Source organism: Rhinopithecus roxellana, chromosome 20 (genome assembly GCF_007565055.1).
Source record: "Rhinopithecus roxellana isolate Shanxi Qingling chromosome 20, ASM756505v1, whole genome shotgun sequence".
Lineage (NCBI taxonomy): Eukaryota > Metazoa > Chordata > Mammalia > Primates > Cercopithecidae > Rhinopithecus > Rhinopithecus roxellana.
In genome coordinates, this window is record NC_044568.1 from 48,815,548 (window position 1) to 48,833,715 (window position 18,168).

Genomic DNA, 18,168 nt, shown 5'->3' on the forward strand with positions numbered 1-18,168 from the left:
GAGGCAGAAGTTGTGGTGAGCCAAGATTGCGCCATTGCACTCCAGCCTGGGCAACAAGAGTGAAAGTCCGTCTCAAAAAAAAAAAAAGTACTAATGCTTCCCATGCCTAAATTCTCTAGTACCTATTAGCTATGCTGTGTATGTTAGTGCCTAATCACACTCTACTTCATGTTGTATTTAACTTTTCGTGTCCCTCCGCCTAACAATTAGTTACTAAGCACCATATGCAGAGAGAACTGTATAGAACATTAGGATACAAAGATAGTAAGACCCAGTGCCTGACCTTGAGGATGTCTCAATTTGGTGGGAGAGTCAGCCACATGCATATAGTCATATGACAGAATAGAGTGTTCAGGCACAAAAGGACCTTGAATCAGAATAATTTAACAACTTACCAAACCTAGAAATTTAAAATTTGAAGTACAGAGCAGAATTATCAAAAACTTTAAAAACTGCCCAAGGGAAGCAACTCTTTAGTCTTAATTTTTTCCATTATATAAGTCATTTTATCCATATTTGTAAGACTACATGTATACAATTAAAAATTAATCACTATGTTTCTCAATGAGAACATTCTGGGGCTTCTATAGTCAAATCCAATCCTAACAGCAGAGAAAATCCATACGTTTCTTTTGTGATTGTGTATTCATTCGAGTGAACTACAGAGTATGTGTGAAAAGAATAGAAAGCAAACATATTCTGCTTTAAAAACAGTTTAGTGAAATGGAATCACTTTTTTTAATCTGAAGTTCATCATACATGCAAATGTTTCCCCTCTCATTAGACTGTAACAGTTCTTGTATCTCACACTGCCAGCACAGTAGCAAACAAAATGAAATGTCCTTTAAGTAACCATTGAATCTTCTACTCACTCAGAGCTTAGTCAATTTCATTGTATGAATGCAATGCAACAAGTCCTCAGTAGAAGAATCTACACGCTCTCATGACTAGTTGACTGCCCTAGGGGAGCATGCGTCCTTACCTTCAGAGGTGGCTGGCCACTCTGCTTCACTAAATGGTTGAGGTCTTCATGAACTCGGTCCAAAAGCCACAGTAGAAACTCCTGAGCATCATGCTGGGAATTTCCCCGGTACTGCAGTGCATTCTTTGACACAATAGTCTATGCAGGTAAATAAATCAGCATGAACAGTTGTGAGTTCCTGGCTTTAAAGAAAAACTATTTATTCATAATCCCAAAAGGGATGCAAGATCTCAAGCATGTTAGAGAGTACTTCCCAGAAGGAGTGCAAAGTAAAAACAGATGCCAGTGTAAAAACCTCACCCCTAGAAACATGTACCAGAACCCTTAAAATACACTTAATCCAGCAATTCTACTTTTAGGAGTGTATCTAAGGAAATCATCAGAACAGCCTGTCAAGACTTCTAAGAAAATATTAATCAGGGTTTATGAAAGCAAATAATTGGTAATAACTTGGACATCTTAAATAAGAGAATTGGTTAAGAATAGGAGGAGATTGGCCGGGCGCGGTGGCTCAAGCCTGTAATCCCAGCACTTTGGGAGGCCGAGACGGGTGGATCACGAGGTCAGGAGATCGAGACCAACCTAGCTAACATGGCGAAACCCCGTCTCTACTAAAAAATACAAAAAACTAGCCGGGTGAGTTGGCGGGCGCCTGTAGTCCCAGCTACTTGGGAGGCTGAGACAGGAGAATGGTGTAAACCCGGGAGGCGGAGCTTGCAGTGAACTGAGATCCAGCCACTGCACTCCAGCCTGGGCAACAGAGCGAGACTCCGTCTCAAAAAAAAAAAAAAAAAAAAAAAAAAAAGAATAGGAGGAGATGAAACAGTAAAGACAGTTAAATTATGATACAACTATATGACATCCTTAAGAAATACTATATTAAGTGAAAAAAGTTATAAATAACTAGTGTGAAATGTGAATGTATTCTTGTAAAAATTGTTTGGGGGGGTGTAGACATATACATACAAAGAAAAAGTTCTAAAATAACACATACCTACGTATTAAGTATTATCTCTGGGTGATAGAATTACAGGTGCTTTTTTTCCTTCTCACTTTTCATATTTTCTACAATGAACATGTTACATAACAAAGCAGGTAAAAGTTTTGTTTCAAACTGTACGAGATTGATTTACATTGCTTTTGCTAAAATGCTGGACTTTTATTATGTAAGATACATAACAGCTTCAAGATTCATCACTCATCAACAAAGATTTAATAAGTGTCTAAGATACTAACAGCCTAGTGAGGGGGACAGGGACAAAGTCCATGCTTACAGTGTAGCATGATGGGATAGTGGTAACGGATGCCAAGTTTCTCATAGAGAGGGAAGTTACAGATAAGCAAGGAGGGAAGGCAATGAATCAGCTGAAGTCAGTATAAACTCCTATTTAGCTTAATACAAAGTGAACAGATAAATAAATACAGATATTTATATAAACTTGGGTTCATATCCATATATGTACACTGAAAGGAAAAGAAGTAGTGACACCCCAGTAACAACGTGCACATCCAGTGTCCATATCTTGGTTTCTAATACCATTTTCCAGTATAAAACTAGGGCTCCTTGGAGAAACGCCGATTCTAGGGTTGGGACAGGGGACATATCAAAGAGACACAGGAACCAACCTAAAAGAACTCCCAACAGTCAAAGCTGGAACAATCTGATTAAAAGAATAAATAATATTGGGTTATAACCCAATGTATAAAAAAGTATAAATTGATATAACGACTGAATGAATAAATGAGGGAGAAGAGGTAAATCTTCCTTACAGAGGAATTCCAAATAAGTTATATCAATAATCCCCCCTCCAGGAGGTAGAGCTTACCACCCCTACACCCTGAGTGTGGGTTGTGATAATGACTTACTTCCAAAGACAGGAGATTGGAAAGAGGAGTGGAAAGTAACTTACAGTTACTAACACAGTAACTAACACTGCTTTAGAGAGCTGGGCAAGGTTGACACCATCAGTAGTAAGTCATGTTGCTAGCATGTGCACTTGACATGTGATGAAAAGAACATTTTACCTCTGGTCTTCCTCCCAAAAACCCATGGCCTCAGTCTAATCATAAGGAAAACATCAGACAAAACCCAAACTGAGGAACATTCTGCAAAAAAAAAAAAAAAATGTGACTGGTGCTTCTCAAAACTATCAAGGACATCAAGGATAAGGAAAGTCTGAGAAATAATCACAGACCAGAAGAGACTAAGAAGACGTGACGACTAAATGTAATGTGTTATTCCATGGGAGCCTGGAACAGAAAAAAGGCACAAGAGAATAACTGGGGAAATCTGAATAAAGTGTCAAATTTAGTCAACAGTAACATACCAATGTTAGCTTCTTAGTTATAACAAATGCACTATGGTGACATAGGATATTAACAAAAGGGAAACTGAGTATGGGCTTCGTGGAAACTCTATGCTACCTTTGCCACTTTTCTGTAAATCTAAAACTATCCTAAAATTAAAAGTTTATTTAAATGCGAATATATATATTTACAAACTTTCTATAAATATAAATATGGCAGTTGTGTATAGACATATCATAGGAAAAGAATAGAGGCTAATTAAGAAGTAGGAGGATGGCGGTGTTAACTAATAGACAAGAAACCCTTTCAGGAGATGTCATTTGAGCTGGACCTTGAAGATAAAGAGGCAGGGATTCAAGGCTGAGGAAGTAACATGCACACACACACAAAGGTACAGTATGACACCTTCAAGGAAGACCAACAAGGTCAACAGGCCTGAAATTCCAGGTCTATTAGACCAAATGGAAGGAGATGAAACAGTAGACAGATTAGGCAGAGTAGCAGGAGATGAAACAGTAAAGTCAGAGGCCAGTTCAGGAAAGATATTAAAGACCACTCAAACATGGCACAGGGAGCTGTAAGTGAACTGGTAAATTAACATCATGGGCTCTGGAGCATGCAGCTTGAGATCAGATCCCCATTCCCCCACCTCCTATTTGTGAGGCCTGGGACTACTCTCCTCCAAAGCAAAATGGATAATAATGACTCAGTGTGATGATTAGATTTTGAGAATGTATGCCAAACATTTCACATGTAAATGAGATATAATCAGCACTCAAATTTTAGCCGTATTATATATGGGAGTAAAGAGAAAGCAGGGGGCCGGGTGCAGTGGCTCACGCCTGTAATCCCAGCACTTTGGGAAGCCAAGGAGGGTGGATCACGAGGTCAGGAGATTGAGACCATCCTGGCTAACACAGTGAAACCCTGTCTCTACTGAAAATACAAAAAATTAGCCAGGCGTGGTGGTGAGGACAGAATGGGAAGGCAGATTTAGGAGAGATTTAGGAATTCGAGTGGTAGAATCAATAGGATTTGTGACCTAATGAATGTGGAGAGGGAGGAAGGAGGCATTAATGTCACTCAGGGGTCTTACCTAGATGATGAGCAACTGGTAGCATCAAGACAGAAAATAAAAAAGGAAGAAGTCTGGGAAAGAGTTCCCAGAATTGGTCCCCGCTTTCGAATCCATTGTAGCTAAAGTTCTATGGAACCTCTGAATGGAAGTTATCTGGTAAACAACTGAAAACTACAGATCCGTGCGCTCACTGCAGGAGTCTGTGCTAAGGACAAAGATTTGGAATTCAACAGATGGGTGGTGGTAGAAACCTCAACTAAGGCTGAGAGTGCCCAGACATCATCTATGAGAGATCGAGTCAGAGGACAGAATGCAGAGGTAACCTATATTTAGGTGGGGGGCTCAAAGAAGACCAAGAAAAAAACCATCAAAGACGTAGTGAGAAAATCAGGAGAATGGTGTCCAAGAGTCAAATGAAGAGAGCTTCATGAAAAAAAGCATGATTGACAGTGTGAAATGTTGAAGAATGATAAGGAGGCCAGAGAACTAAAAACTATCTGCTTTATACTGCAATTAAGACAACGATAACAGAGGTGAAAAGAAGGAACAGATTTGCAATTTGCATCACAATCTGATCATCAGTTTGATGCGAATCAACAAGAAAATGTTCATTTATAGATCTTGAGATTCAGATTTGGGAGGAAAATAACAGGGATATTACAGAGAATATGGAGGTGTCACTGACACAACTTACTGAATAAAATGAGCACAGGAGAAGGATCCTGATAACAACAAAGTTTCAAATACCTGGAAGGGACCACTGGATGCCATCTCAGAAACAGGTACACAAGGAGGAACAGGCATGATAGGAAGTCTTCACCACACTACAAAACCTCCCCACTAAATCATCAAATTCAGGGGCTTTTTTCTCAGTCTTCACATCTGTCTCCCTTTAGCATTTTGTATATATATAAATGTCCTGTGCATGGTGGCTCACGCCTGTAATCCCAGCACTTTAGGAGGCTGAGACAAGTGGATCACCTGAGGTCAAGAGTTCGAAACCAGCATGACCAACATGGTGAAACCCCGTCTCTACTAACACAAAATTAATCAGGCGTGGTGGCACATGCCCGTAATTCCAGCTACTTGAAAGACTGAAGCAGGAGAAATGCTTGAAGCTGGGAGGTGGAGGCTGCAGTGAACTGAGAATGCGCCATTGCACTCCAGCTTGGGCGAAAAGAGCAAAACTCTGTCTCAATAAAAAGAATAATAATAATTAAAAAAAAAAAAAAACCTTATTCCATCTTGAAATGGTTTGGCTTGTGGCCTTATGTTCCCCTCATTTAGAAGAATCAAAACCAAAGGCATTAGTATGTATAATGGAAAAATGTGAGCCACAGAAGAGAAGATTTCCTAATTTAAAAAAAAAAAAATGAATAGCCGGGCACAGTAGCTCACACCTGTAATCCCAGCACTTTGGGAGGTTGAGGCAGATGGATCACCCGAGGTCGGGAGTTCAAGACCAGTCTGACCAACATGGAGAACCCCATCTCTACTAAAAATACAAAATTAGCCGGGCGTGGTGGTGCATGCCTGTAATCCCAGTTACTCAGGAGGCTGAGGCAGGAGAATCACTTGAACCCAGGAGGAGGAGGTTGCAGTGAGCCGAGATCATGCCATTGCACTCCAGGCTGGGCAACAAGAGCGAAACTCCACCTCAAAAAAAAAAAAAAACACAAAAGAGAATTGATAAAAAACATCATTAGCACTAACGAAACCTTGGTTGACTCGGGATGGAAGACAAACATGTAGATGTCACTATACTGACAGATTGAAAGAGGAAAGCAGATGACACCAAGGTCTCCCACTTCTGACTTAGGTAGATAATGAAACCAAGAACAGAGGAAGAGATTAGGGGACCACAGTTTTGAACAAGCTGCATTTGAGGTATAAACATGATCCCAAGTGAGGTTAAATCTGGTGCTCAGGAAAGAGATCTAAGCTGGAAATCTGAATCAGAGCAGCACACGCCTATCATATGAGACAGAACCCAGAGAACATCCGGTGAGAAAAGGAAGCAGCCGGGACAGAATCTTGAACACTGGAAAAGGTCACAGAAAAGCTGCCCGTGAAGAAGCAAAGAAGTGGCAGCCAGGAGAGAGAGAGTGGCATCATACAAGTGAGAACAGACAAACCTCCACGGAGGCAGAAGCAACAATGAAAACTACCACAGAAAAGGCAAGTCAGACAGTCTCTGAGGCAGATCCTCTGGAATAGCAAATTAAGAGGTTGCACGCTCATGTAATCTCAATGAAGCAGAATACTTATCAGAGAGGGTTAAAAGAAATAAGGCAAGGGTTTGAATGACTGCCAGAGACCATTCTTCATCACCAAGGAACTCAGTTATAAAAGGATAGAGGAAAGATGCTGTGACCATCTGGAAGGGACCTTCAGGAGCAGAGGGACCCACATGCTAAGGGAAGGAGCTAACAGAAAGGAAATATCTGAATAAAGATGATTCTTCAGGCTGTGTGCAATGGCTCACACCTGCAATCCCAGCACTTTGGGAGGCTGAGGCGGGCAGATGACCTGAGGTCAGGAGTTCAAGATCAGCCTGGCCAACATGGCAAAACCCCATCTCTACTAAAAATACAGAAATTAGCCAGGCGTGGTGGTGGGCATCTCTAATCCCAGCTACTCGGGAAACTGAGGCAGGAGAGTTGCTTGAACCTGGGAAGTGGAGACTGCAGTGAGTCAAGATCGCATCACTGCACTCCAGTCTGGGCAACAGAGCAAGACTCTTACTCAAAAAAAAAAAAAAAAAAAAAAAAAAAAAAAAAAAAAAAGCGATTCTTTGGTAAGGGGAAAAGGAGAGATTGATTTAACAGAGGCTGTAGAGGCACTGGCCTTAAACAGAAGGTAGGTAGGAGAGATGGAAGAGAAGGGGGTAAAGGTAGTCCTGGATGCAGATAAGCTAAAGACAGGAAGTCAGGGAACCTGGTTTTTTGAGTTTGTTTTGTAAAAAAAGTAGAGGACAACTGCTAAGAGGAGCTCTTAGGTGTAACGGGGTAATGACAATCTCATGGCATATGGTTGGGCCACACAAACTGTCAGAAGTACAGCAAGCTTCTGTTCTGAATCCTCTCTCTTATGGACTCCCAATGGGGAAAAAAAAGGAAAAAAAAAAAGTTTTCAATATAGACATTCCAAACAAATTAACTGAAATCAAACTCTTCATTATGTTTAAAAACAGATAATTTATACACAGCATCCATTCAGATTTCAGGGTGGAGACCACATTCAATTATCAAGACTGCATTAAATTTATTTACGCTTCTGTCCACTATCACTTCAACTCATCCACACTTATCCACCAGTTGCTGTGTTCTAATGCAGACTGCCAAGGCTGCTCAACAACATGTTTGTTGGGCATGACCAAACAGGTAACAGGACGTCCACAACCCTCGTAACTACGGCAAAAACCATTCTGGGTCAACCCCACCCTAAATCACTACATCACACCCTAAAGGAAATTTAAGGAAAAGAAAATCTCAATACACAAACACAAAAGGTCCTCTTTCTGCCTTTTTACCCCTCACAATGGTAACTTATTCCCACTGTTCCCACTGCAGATACCCAGGGGACTACTTATCTTACCTCTTCCTCAGACAAAACAAAACATAGAAGAATCTAATGGCCAATCCTTTAGTATGTGTCACAGAAAAAAGAAAAATAGCAGGAGTCAAGAATCCTAAGTTCAAGCTTCGGCTCGGCCACAAACCACTGGTTATCAGAGGCAACTCACTGAACCTGTGATTCGAATCCTTATTTATCAAATAAGCAGATGAGACCCTGATTTCCCTTTTACGATTTTTTTTCATAATTAAACCTTAGTTGATTTGATGTCCTAAATCTTTCTGTATGTTTGCAGTTTTGAAAAAGTTGATTATCAATGTCCTCTGTAAACAGAAGCATTGCTACAATCTGAGAAATCATTTAAGTATGTCATTTCTATAGAAAATAGAACGTGGGTCGGGTGTGTTGGCTTATGCCTGTAATCGCAGCACTTCCAAAGGCCAAGGCAGAAGGATGGCTTGAGCCCAGTTCAAGACCAACCTGGGAAACATATCGAGACCCCATCTCTACTTAAAATAAATAAAAATAAAATAGAAAAGAAAAGAAAAAATAGAACATGGTCTTTCTTAAAACTAGTCTTACATATTTGTGTCTATTTTACAGAATTTGGGTACAGTGCTTCTGTTTGGAAAAAATATTAAACTGAGTCTCTTGATCTCCCGGCTTAAATCCTATACATCCTACTATAAACAAGTTTGACCACTGCTCCAATTTTCCCCTCAATTGGGATGATCCTTAGCATACAGTACTAAATAATAAAGTAAAAGGCAAAACACTTACCAGGTTTTCAAGTTTCACAAAATTTCTCCTTACCTTTCAAAGAGAGAATGTTTTTATTTTTTTCCCTTAAAGAAAAAAAAAAAAAAACGAGTTGGAAACATGGGTCAGAAAAGAAAAGAGCCATAAAATTAGACATGAGGGTCTTTCTTTCTGTAGAGCCCTAGTAAAGAGGCCGAAGCATCCCAGGCTCCAGGGAAAAAGTACTGACTGTTCCAAGACATCCTTCACCTAACACCAGGAAGAAGAAGAAAAAGCAATGGTCGGTCACTGGTGATTTCCACCCATGGGAAATGGATGTGGCAATACTGGTCTGACATGAATGATGGGGAGTTGGGCTCCTCTTTTGCGAAGAAGGGTAGCTTACAAGACTCATCAAACCCAATCATTGCCCACTTTCTTTGATTATATGCCAGAAGAAACACAAAATTTGTTTCCAGTGATCAGGGACAAAACACACACATACACACACACACACACACACACACACACACACACAGAAGAACTCAGGAGGACAACAGTATTTACTATTTTAGAAAAAGAAATAGACAAAATGCAAACAGCTGGGTTTATAGATGGTATTTAAAAGTGAAATCTGGTTTCTGGGCTGCTGCTAGAAATAAAATAATAAGCAGTTGTCTTAAGAAAAGTTTCATCTTTTGAATTTTACTTTCAAGACACCTACTAAGTTGATGAAGAATAATTAGCTAAAACATGAGGGATAAAATTTGTACAAATAAATGAACACTGTAAAAACAGATACAAGCCATGAAAAAATGGTAATATAGTGTCCATGCAATAGTATGACATACTAGGACACAGAATAAATAGGGCCTTCTGTGCCCTTCATCCATTCTTCCTCCTTATCTTCTCCTCTGAGGGGAGGTCTTTTAACAGAAGGCACAAATAAGACTGAGAGACCCCTAATATTTGCTGGCTGGGGCAAAAGGCCCTTGAAAGGGACCCTAAGGCCTCTAGGTTTTCATATGTACTTCCCCTAGGGCTGGAATGCCCTCCACTACACTCCTCAAACCACTCTCCCTCCTCAGAAAGATAAGCAGGGGACCCTGGTGGGAGAGGAGAGAGAGATAAATGAGGCACAGGGAAAGGGGGGCTTCCATGCAGGATGGAAAGACAACCTGATGTGGACAGGAACAAATGCCACACACATTCTTTGGACTCTGTTCACATTTGGTCACAGAGCAAAGCATGTTATTCCTGGTACAGGTTGAGTATCCCTCATCCAAAATGCTCAGAACCAGAGGTATTTCCAAGTTCATATTTTTTTCAGATTTCTGATTATTTGCATTGTATTTACCAGCTGAGCATCCCAAATTTGAAAAGTCAAAATCCAAAATGCTCCAATGAGCATTTCTTCTGAGCATCATGTGAATGCTCAGAAAGTTTCAAATTTTGGAGCATTTCAGATTTCAGATTGTCAGATTTAGGATGCTCAACCTGTACAGAGCTCCTGATCCTTCCAGGCACAAGGGCCAAGCATAGGATAACTCAAGTATCGGTGTCCCTCATATCCAAGTTCTCAGGATCCAAACTCAGGAACCAAACAGATTTGGATAGCAAAGAATATCTGCACTGCTATAAGATTAGTGTCAGATTTTAAGCAAATTCATATGTACCAGAAAGACCCAGTGGCAAGGACTCACTGCTGAATAATGACTAGTAAAATATACATTCCTCACCTAAAAGAAAAGGCTATAATAAAGGGGTTGAGTAATGGTTACTGCATTTCAAGAAATTGTAACTGACTCGTGAAACCACAAAACTAAGGGTTGAAGTATGGTCAAGAGCCAGGATAAAAGGGAGAAAAAGTGAAGTGGATTCAGCCAGATGAACAAGAAGCAAAAGCTGTCCCAACAGATTATACAAGTAGCAAGAGAAGACCTCCAAGTAAGTATTTACACAATGGCTAAAACTTTCTGCTAGAAATGCAGCAGAAAAAGAAAGGCTGGATTATGAATACCAGGGTTCAAGTTCTCTTCCTACTAGTTCTGATTTTTCTTTCTTTTTTTTTTTTTTTTGTTATTGTTGTTGTTGAGATGGAGTCTCTCTCTGTTATTGTTGTTGTTGTTGAGATGGAGTCTCTCTCTGCCCAGGCTGGAGTACAGTAGTGCAATCTCAGCTCACTGTAACCTCCGCCTCCTGGATTCAAGCGATTCTCCTGCCTCAGCCTCCAAGCAGCTGGGACTACAGGTGCACGCCACCACGTCCTGCTAATTTTTGTATTTTTAGGAGAGATGGGGTTTCACCATGTTGTGCAGGCTGGTCTTGAACTCCTGACTTCAAGTGATCCTCCCATTTCAGCCTCCCAAAGTGTGGGATTACAGGTGTCTGTCACTGTGCCTGAACTTGCTACCATTTTTTACTTAACATGTGTTTTCTCTGAGCCTCAGTCATCTTTTCTGCAAAATGGGAATGGTGATAGTAATGCTTTTCTAAAAGGATTACTGTAAGGCTTTAATGAGATCATAAAAGCATTTTATAAAGTCTAAAACTCTGTACCGATGCTATTATGCAGTTTTGAAAAACAAAAAAAAAAGAAAAGAATCACCCTATAATACTACATGATCCTTAAAAAATGCCAAAGAGAAGGAGAAAATATCTAAAGCACTGGTTCTCAATCCTGGCTGCACATTAGAATTACCTGGGGAAAGTTAAAAATAAAAACCACATCCTGGAAGCAGCCCACTGCTAATTTTTTTCAAGTGTGACTTATTTTTAATGACTATTTCTAATGTGAAGCCAAGTCTGAGAATGAACACAGCCACACTGGAAAAGCTCTGGAGTTTCACTTCCAAAAGCACCAAAACTTACAGGAGGCTCCTTTGTCATAAGTGCATTATATGACCTCTTACATTATGTTTTATTCATATCTCCAGGACATACCATCTCACATGCATCACTAGACAGTGAACAGGAATAATGTCTTACTCAATATTACTTCCCCAATACCTGGCAAATACAATGCTTAGTGCAAAGGGTAACAATAACAGTTAATATTTACTGAGTGCTATACTGTATCAGGCATTACGCTTATTGCTTATAGATGTTGTTTTCTATAAAATTCACCCTTAAAGGCTGGGTACAGTGGCTCATGCCTGTAATCCCAGCTACTCTAGAGGCTGAGGCAGGAAGATCGCTTGAACCCAGGAGGCGGAGGTTGCAGTCAACTGAGATCGCACCACTGCACTCCAGTCTGGGTGACACTGTGAGGCTCTGTCTCAAAAAAATAATAAAATAAAATAAATAAATTCACTCTTAGGAAATTCCCTATGCTGTATTTTATTTATAGATGAAAAAACTTAGCCTCAGAGAAACAAAGTAACTGTTCTAAGTTATCACTCTTCTTTTCTTCTATTTTGAGACAGTCTCGCTTTGACCCCCAGGCTGGATCGCAGTGGCGGGATCTCGGCTCACTGCAACCTCTGCCTCCCGAGTTCAAGCGATTCTCCTGCATCAGCCACCCGAGTAGCTGGGATTACAGGCGCATATCACCATGCCCAGCTAATTTTTGTATTTTTTGTAGAGAAGGGGTTTCACCATGTTGGCCAGGCTGGTCTCAAACTCCTGACCTCAAGTGATCCATCTGCCTTGGCCTCCCAAAGTGCTGTGATTATAGGCATTAGCCCACCGTGCCCGGCCAGTTACCACTATTCTTCAACCTCATCTGATTAAAAAAGTCTTAAAATATTTTTGCCCATAATCCTTTTTCAACAAAGTCCCTTAAAATGCTTTGTCCCCATATAGGACTCAGCATCATACAGGGCTCAGGTTCTTCATTCTACATGTCAATTTTCAATTAGACATAAAGCATGACTGAACTACAGCTGTACCAACCTTGAGGCTTCAGGGAATTTATTTGCTTTTAAATAAATCCTTGTTAAGCAGTTTTTGTTTTGTTGCAATTTGTATTTCCTCCTATGACTGAAATAAGGCCCAGAAACAAAAATGCAGTTTAATTGGGATGTTATTATTTGAGGAGTAAGGAGGAATGCAGATGATGTAGAAAGATCAAGTTGCAGCATGTGAAGAACTATGTCCTGCCCAAGTGTCCCAGGATGCTAGAGAAAGCAAACACACCAGAGACAAAGATCTGGCTTTGGGGAACTCCAGCTGTCTCTCATCAGTAATGTAAAGGGGGTGTTCTTCACCTTACAATGCTCAAGCTGCTGTTCCGGTGGAGATTAATTCCACCAACAGTCCATCCTTCCCTGCACAACTTAAGTGGCCAAACATTGCTGACTCCAAGTTTAGAGTCAGCTCAGGTCACCAAAATGTATTTAACTACCCAATTAACTAACTCAAGTAACACAAGATACTTTGAAAGCATCTTCTTTTTGGACTCTTTTTGTCATTTTCCAACACAACCTACAATTCTTTTCAACTATAGTAAAACAAACCCTTTTTTTAAGGAGGAAGGGGGGAAATTTTGACTTACAATCAACACAAAAAAGCAAACGTGCAGTCCCAATGCAACTTGGTCATCATACAGAAAGAATGGTAATCTGAAAGAGTTAAAAGTTAAAACTGGGCCAGGCACGTTGGCTCACACCTGTAATCTCAGCACTTTGGGAAGCCAAAGCGGGCGGATCACGATGTCAGGAGATCGAGACCACAGTGAAACCCCGTCTCTACTAAAAATACAAAAAATTAGCCAGGCGCAGTGGCGGGCGCCTGTAGTCCCAGCTACTCAGGAGGCTGAGGCAGGAGAATGGCGTGAATCAGGAGGTGGTGTTTGCAGTGCGCCGAGATCGCGCCAGTGCACTCCAGCCTGGGCAACAGAGCGAGACTCCAGTCTCAAAAAAAAAAAAAAAGTTAAAACTGAAAAGTCATCTAAATATCTAATAATTATTATATGTTCCTATCATGAAACATTATAAATGGTTGAGGGTTTAAAAAGTACCAAGTTGTACACTTTAAATACACACAATTTTTATATGTCAATGATATCTCAGGCTGTTTAAAAACAAGAGATAGACCTATGGAGCTTTAAACGAAAGTTTTCCATTTATAGTAAGTCTCAACCCAAAGCCCAGACCAACCTCTGGATCTTAACCACTGGGGAAAGAGACAGCAGCCAGCATCAAAAAAAAAATGAGAGAAAGAGAGAAAAAGAATGTATCCCTACGGCTATATCCAGGGGCCTTTTCAGGCCATCCTGGCTTGCCAGGTGGTGGGAGATGAATGTTTAACCCTAGGAAGAGAAAAAAGGAATGGCAGTGGCAGCTTTCTGAGCAAGTAAAAGAAAGTACAGGAGGAACATACAGACATATGAACTCAGCACAATGGCCCTGCACACAGCACAAGAGCCAATCAATGTTCTTTGCTGAGTAGCGCTCCACTTCGAAGTGGAAGTAAAGTGACCTATACATCCCAGGAGGCAGAATAAGGTGGGAAAGGCAAGGAGTAGAGGAAAAATGAGATAAGGCCTTGAACTACCCCTAAGCCAAACATGCATATATTTCTTCTATAAACACAGACAGATTATATATACACACACAAGAGGCAAAATCCTCTTGATTTTGAATATATTGACATTTGATTATAACAGACCTAAAATGTTTTTGACTGAACAGCTGATTTTATAAGGGGATCCAAAATATTCTGGAAATAACCTTGCATTGACTCATTGTTCTGCTATTACATCTTTATAACTGCAACATCACTTAGTAGTAACTAAGGGAGATTATTCATAAGCAGATCCAGCAAGTTTCACTATAAATTATGCATTCACATCACCATAAACTCAGAGTACTCCCAGTAAATTTTAACTGCCTGAGATACTTGCAAGTCACAGACCTGCTGTGGTACTCTACACAGCCAACCCTATGGATACTTGACAGGCAAACCAGGCTGACTCTTAGGCCTCCAATCAATCACAGCCTCCACCCATTCTTTCAATCCTGGCCACAAGAATCAGATCTCCTAAAAACCAACAAAGACACCTCCAGCTCATCCTGGCTCCGGTCTTCTCTTAGCAAAGTAAAATTTAGAACCTTCCCAGGCTAGGCCTGGCCTGGCCCAATCTTGACCAATTCTAGTCAGTCCAGGCGTTGGTCATCTGCCTGTCTTATGTGGATGCTAAATGGATGTGTGTGTGAATATACAGACAGTAAAAAAAGACAACGGTGTGAAATCAAAATAGGGCAATTCCCTAGTATCAAAATGTTACTATCATATAGTAATTTCAAAGAATAGATCAAGCTGTTCTCCTTCACTACTAACCAAAGAAATGCAAATTAAAACAATGAAATGCTATTTTCTACTTAGCAACTTAAAGATTTCTTTTCTAATTGCAACAGTGGGGTACCATACATTCTTAGCAATGCTAGTGGTAAAATCCTTCTGTAAATAAGGTAATAATATGATTTAAGAGCCTTTGAAATAGATAACTACTGAAAGGAATTTCCTCATTTTATATAGCCTCAAGAAATAATCAAAAGTGAAAGGTTTATGTAGCAGATCCAAAAACTGAAAAGTTTTTATGACGAAAATTACTGATAAGACCATATGAAATAAAGATCACATGATGAAAATCTGGATATATGGTTTGGCATCAATTATGTTATACACACACAGGAGAGGGGAAGGCAAGTAAGTCAATTTTATTTTTTCAACTTGCATATATTTTCCATGTTTTCTACAATAATTTAGGCACTACTCTTACAGAAATAGATGTTATCTCATATCAAATTTTAGCAAAAGAACCCAGACACAAAAGAATATATACTTACTGCAAACCAAAACCACAATGAGATACCACTTCACGCCTACTCAAATGGCTATAACGAAAAAGACAGACGTTACCAAGTGTTGATGAGGATATGGAAAAACTGGAACCCTCACACAGTGCTCTTGGGAATAAAATGGTGTAGCAACATTGGAAAAGAGCCTGACAGCTCCTCAAACAATTAAACACAGTTACCATATAACCCAGCAATTACATCTCTAAAATATACCCAAGAGGAACAAAAACATATGTCCACATAAAAATCTGTATGTGAATGTTCACAGCAGCATTATTTATAATAGCCAAAGTAGAAACAACTCAAATGTCCATCAGCAGATGAATAAACAAACTGTGAAATATTCATATAACATTTTGCAGCTATAAAAAGGAATGTAGTATGATATATACTGCAACATGATTAATCTTGAAAATATGCTAAGTGAAAAAAGCCAGATGCAAAAGGCCACATATATGATTCCTTTTATCTGAAATGTCCAGACTAGATAGAGACACAATGTAGCTTAGTGTTCATGCAGAGCTGGAATGTACAATAGGGAGTGACTGCTAATGAGTATGGGTTTTTCTTTGGGGGATAATTAAAAATACTCTAAAATTGATTGTGATGATGTTTGCACAACTCCAAGAATATAACCTAACTGTACACTAAATGGGTGAATTAAATGGTAAGTGAACTGTATCTCAATAAAGCTGTTTTTAAAAAAACATATATTTATTTCATTCATAATAAAGTCCAACAACAGACAAAACTAATCGATGGTGTTAGAAGACAGTCTAACTGTATGTTTAATCAATAGCGTTAGAAGACGGTCTAATCGATGGTGTCTGGAGTGTTAGAGATGTCCTATTTCTTGATCTGGGTGACAAATTATCACTTTAAGATAATACATCAAGTTGTACACTAACGACATATATATTTTTCTGTATGTACGCCATACTTCATTTAAAAAGTTGACATCAGGCTGGGCACTGCCAGCTCACGCCTGTAATCCTAGCACTCTGGGAGGCCGAGGTGGGTGGATCACCTGAGGTCAGGAGTTTGAGACCAGCCTGGCCAACATGGTGAAACCCCGTCTCTACTAAAAATACAAAAATCAGCCAGGTGTGGTGGCACATGCCTGTAATTCCAGCTACTCATGAGGCTGAAGCAGGAGAATCACTTGAACTGTAGCAGGACGAGCCGCAGACAAAACTCCTCAGACACTGAGTTAAAGAAGGAAGGGGTTTATTTGGCCGGGGTCATCCGCAAGACTCCTGTCTCAAGAGCCGAGTTCCCCGAGTGGGCAATTCCTGTCCTTTTTAAGGGTTCACAACCCTAAGGCGGTGAGCGTGAGAGGGTCGTGATCTATTGAGCAAGCAGGGGGTACGTGACTGGGGGCTGCATGCACCAGTAATTAGATCGGAACAAAACAGGATAGGGATTTTCACAGTGCTTTTCTAATACAATGTCTGTAATTTATAGATAACATAACCGATTAGGTCAGGGGTTGATCTTTAACTACCAGGCCCAGGGTGTGGCACCGGGTTGTCTGCTTGTGGATTTCACTTCTGCCTTTTAGTTTATACTTTTTCTCTCTTTGGAGGCAGAAATGGGACATAAGACAGTATCAGGGAGGGTCTCCTCCCTTATTCCCCACCTTTGAGACTCTCACTCAATAGTGGGAGTTCTCACTTTCATTTTTACTACCCATGTCTTCTTGCAAGACAGATTGATAGTGATTCATACAGCACACTTGTGCTGAAGCATTCTGGTGAACTAAGGTAGTGATGAAGTTTTTTATCATTTGAAGAAATACAGGTAGCAAACAAGGGAGCAGTAAGTAGGTTCCTATTACTATTATAACTCTTATTATAAGAGTTTTAAATCCTCCTAGCACTGGGAACCATTTTCTAAACATGGCCCAGGATCAAATCCATGCCACACTTGCACAGGCACATGTGCCACTTCTGTCATATCTCTAACTGTCTTCAACTACTTGCCCTTGATACTCTGTGTGGAGGCAGCAATTAGTAAAGTTAAATTTCGTACAGCCCTCTCCTTCAGCTGACAGCAAGTAGTCAAGAGCTAATCTATTTTGATAGATAGCATTTCTCATCTGAGTTTCTTGCCGGGCCAGAATAGTCAAGGTTCTGCCAGTTTTATTAGTGATTATTTTTAAGACAACTTGTAACCGTATGATTCGGTTGATCATGTAAATGGGGGTCTGGTATGCCCACAAGTCGTCTTGTGCCTAAGTAGCAGGCCTATAATATTGTATGATTCTCTCAGGGGGCCATTTCTCATTTTTTAAATTTCCTATAGCTATGCTTCTCTTTTCATGGGAAGCATAGACAGGGAAGCCCAGGAGTTCGCCTGTTTTTATGGGCAGTCGGAAGAAAGACCGTTTAATAGTGTCAATAACACAACTACTTGTCTGCTGGTCAGGCAGCTTAGCATAGGCTCTATGTCCAGATATCCAGTATAGCCCAGTGGGGGGGCCATCCAGACCCGGTGGGACCCTGGGTGGGCCTGAAAGGTCTGCAACTTTGGAAATTTACTGAATGGATTTTTCTCTGTGTGGTTTGAACTCTACCATGTAGTCTTCCTACAGGAAGGGTGAAGTCCTTCTCCACTCTTGCTATACAGTATTGTCCAACGATTGAGGCTTTTAGGACCTAGAAGTGATCAGGGTGATTCTTTTG

At 40.3% G+C, this 18,168-nt stretch overlaps 1 protein-coding gene across 1 annotated transcript in view; it reads right to left on the reverse strand.

The window, feature by feature from the left end:
- The window catches only part of USP31 (ubiquitin specific peptidase 31), a 96,060-nt gene that overhangs the window by 44,341 nt on the left and 33,551 nt on the right, over positions 1-18,168 (reverse strand). The window contains exon 2 of the mRNA XM_030925555.1: positions 983-1,120. Within this exon, the coding sequence (XP_030781415.1) occupies positions 983-1,120 (138 nt within the window). The remainder of the gene's footprint in view (positions 1-982; positions 1,121-18,168) is intronic.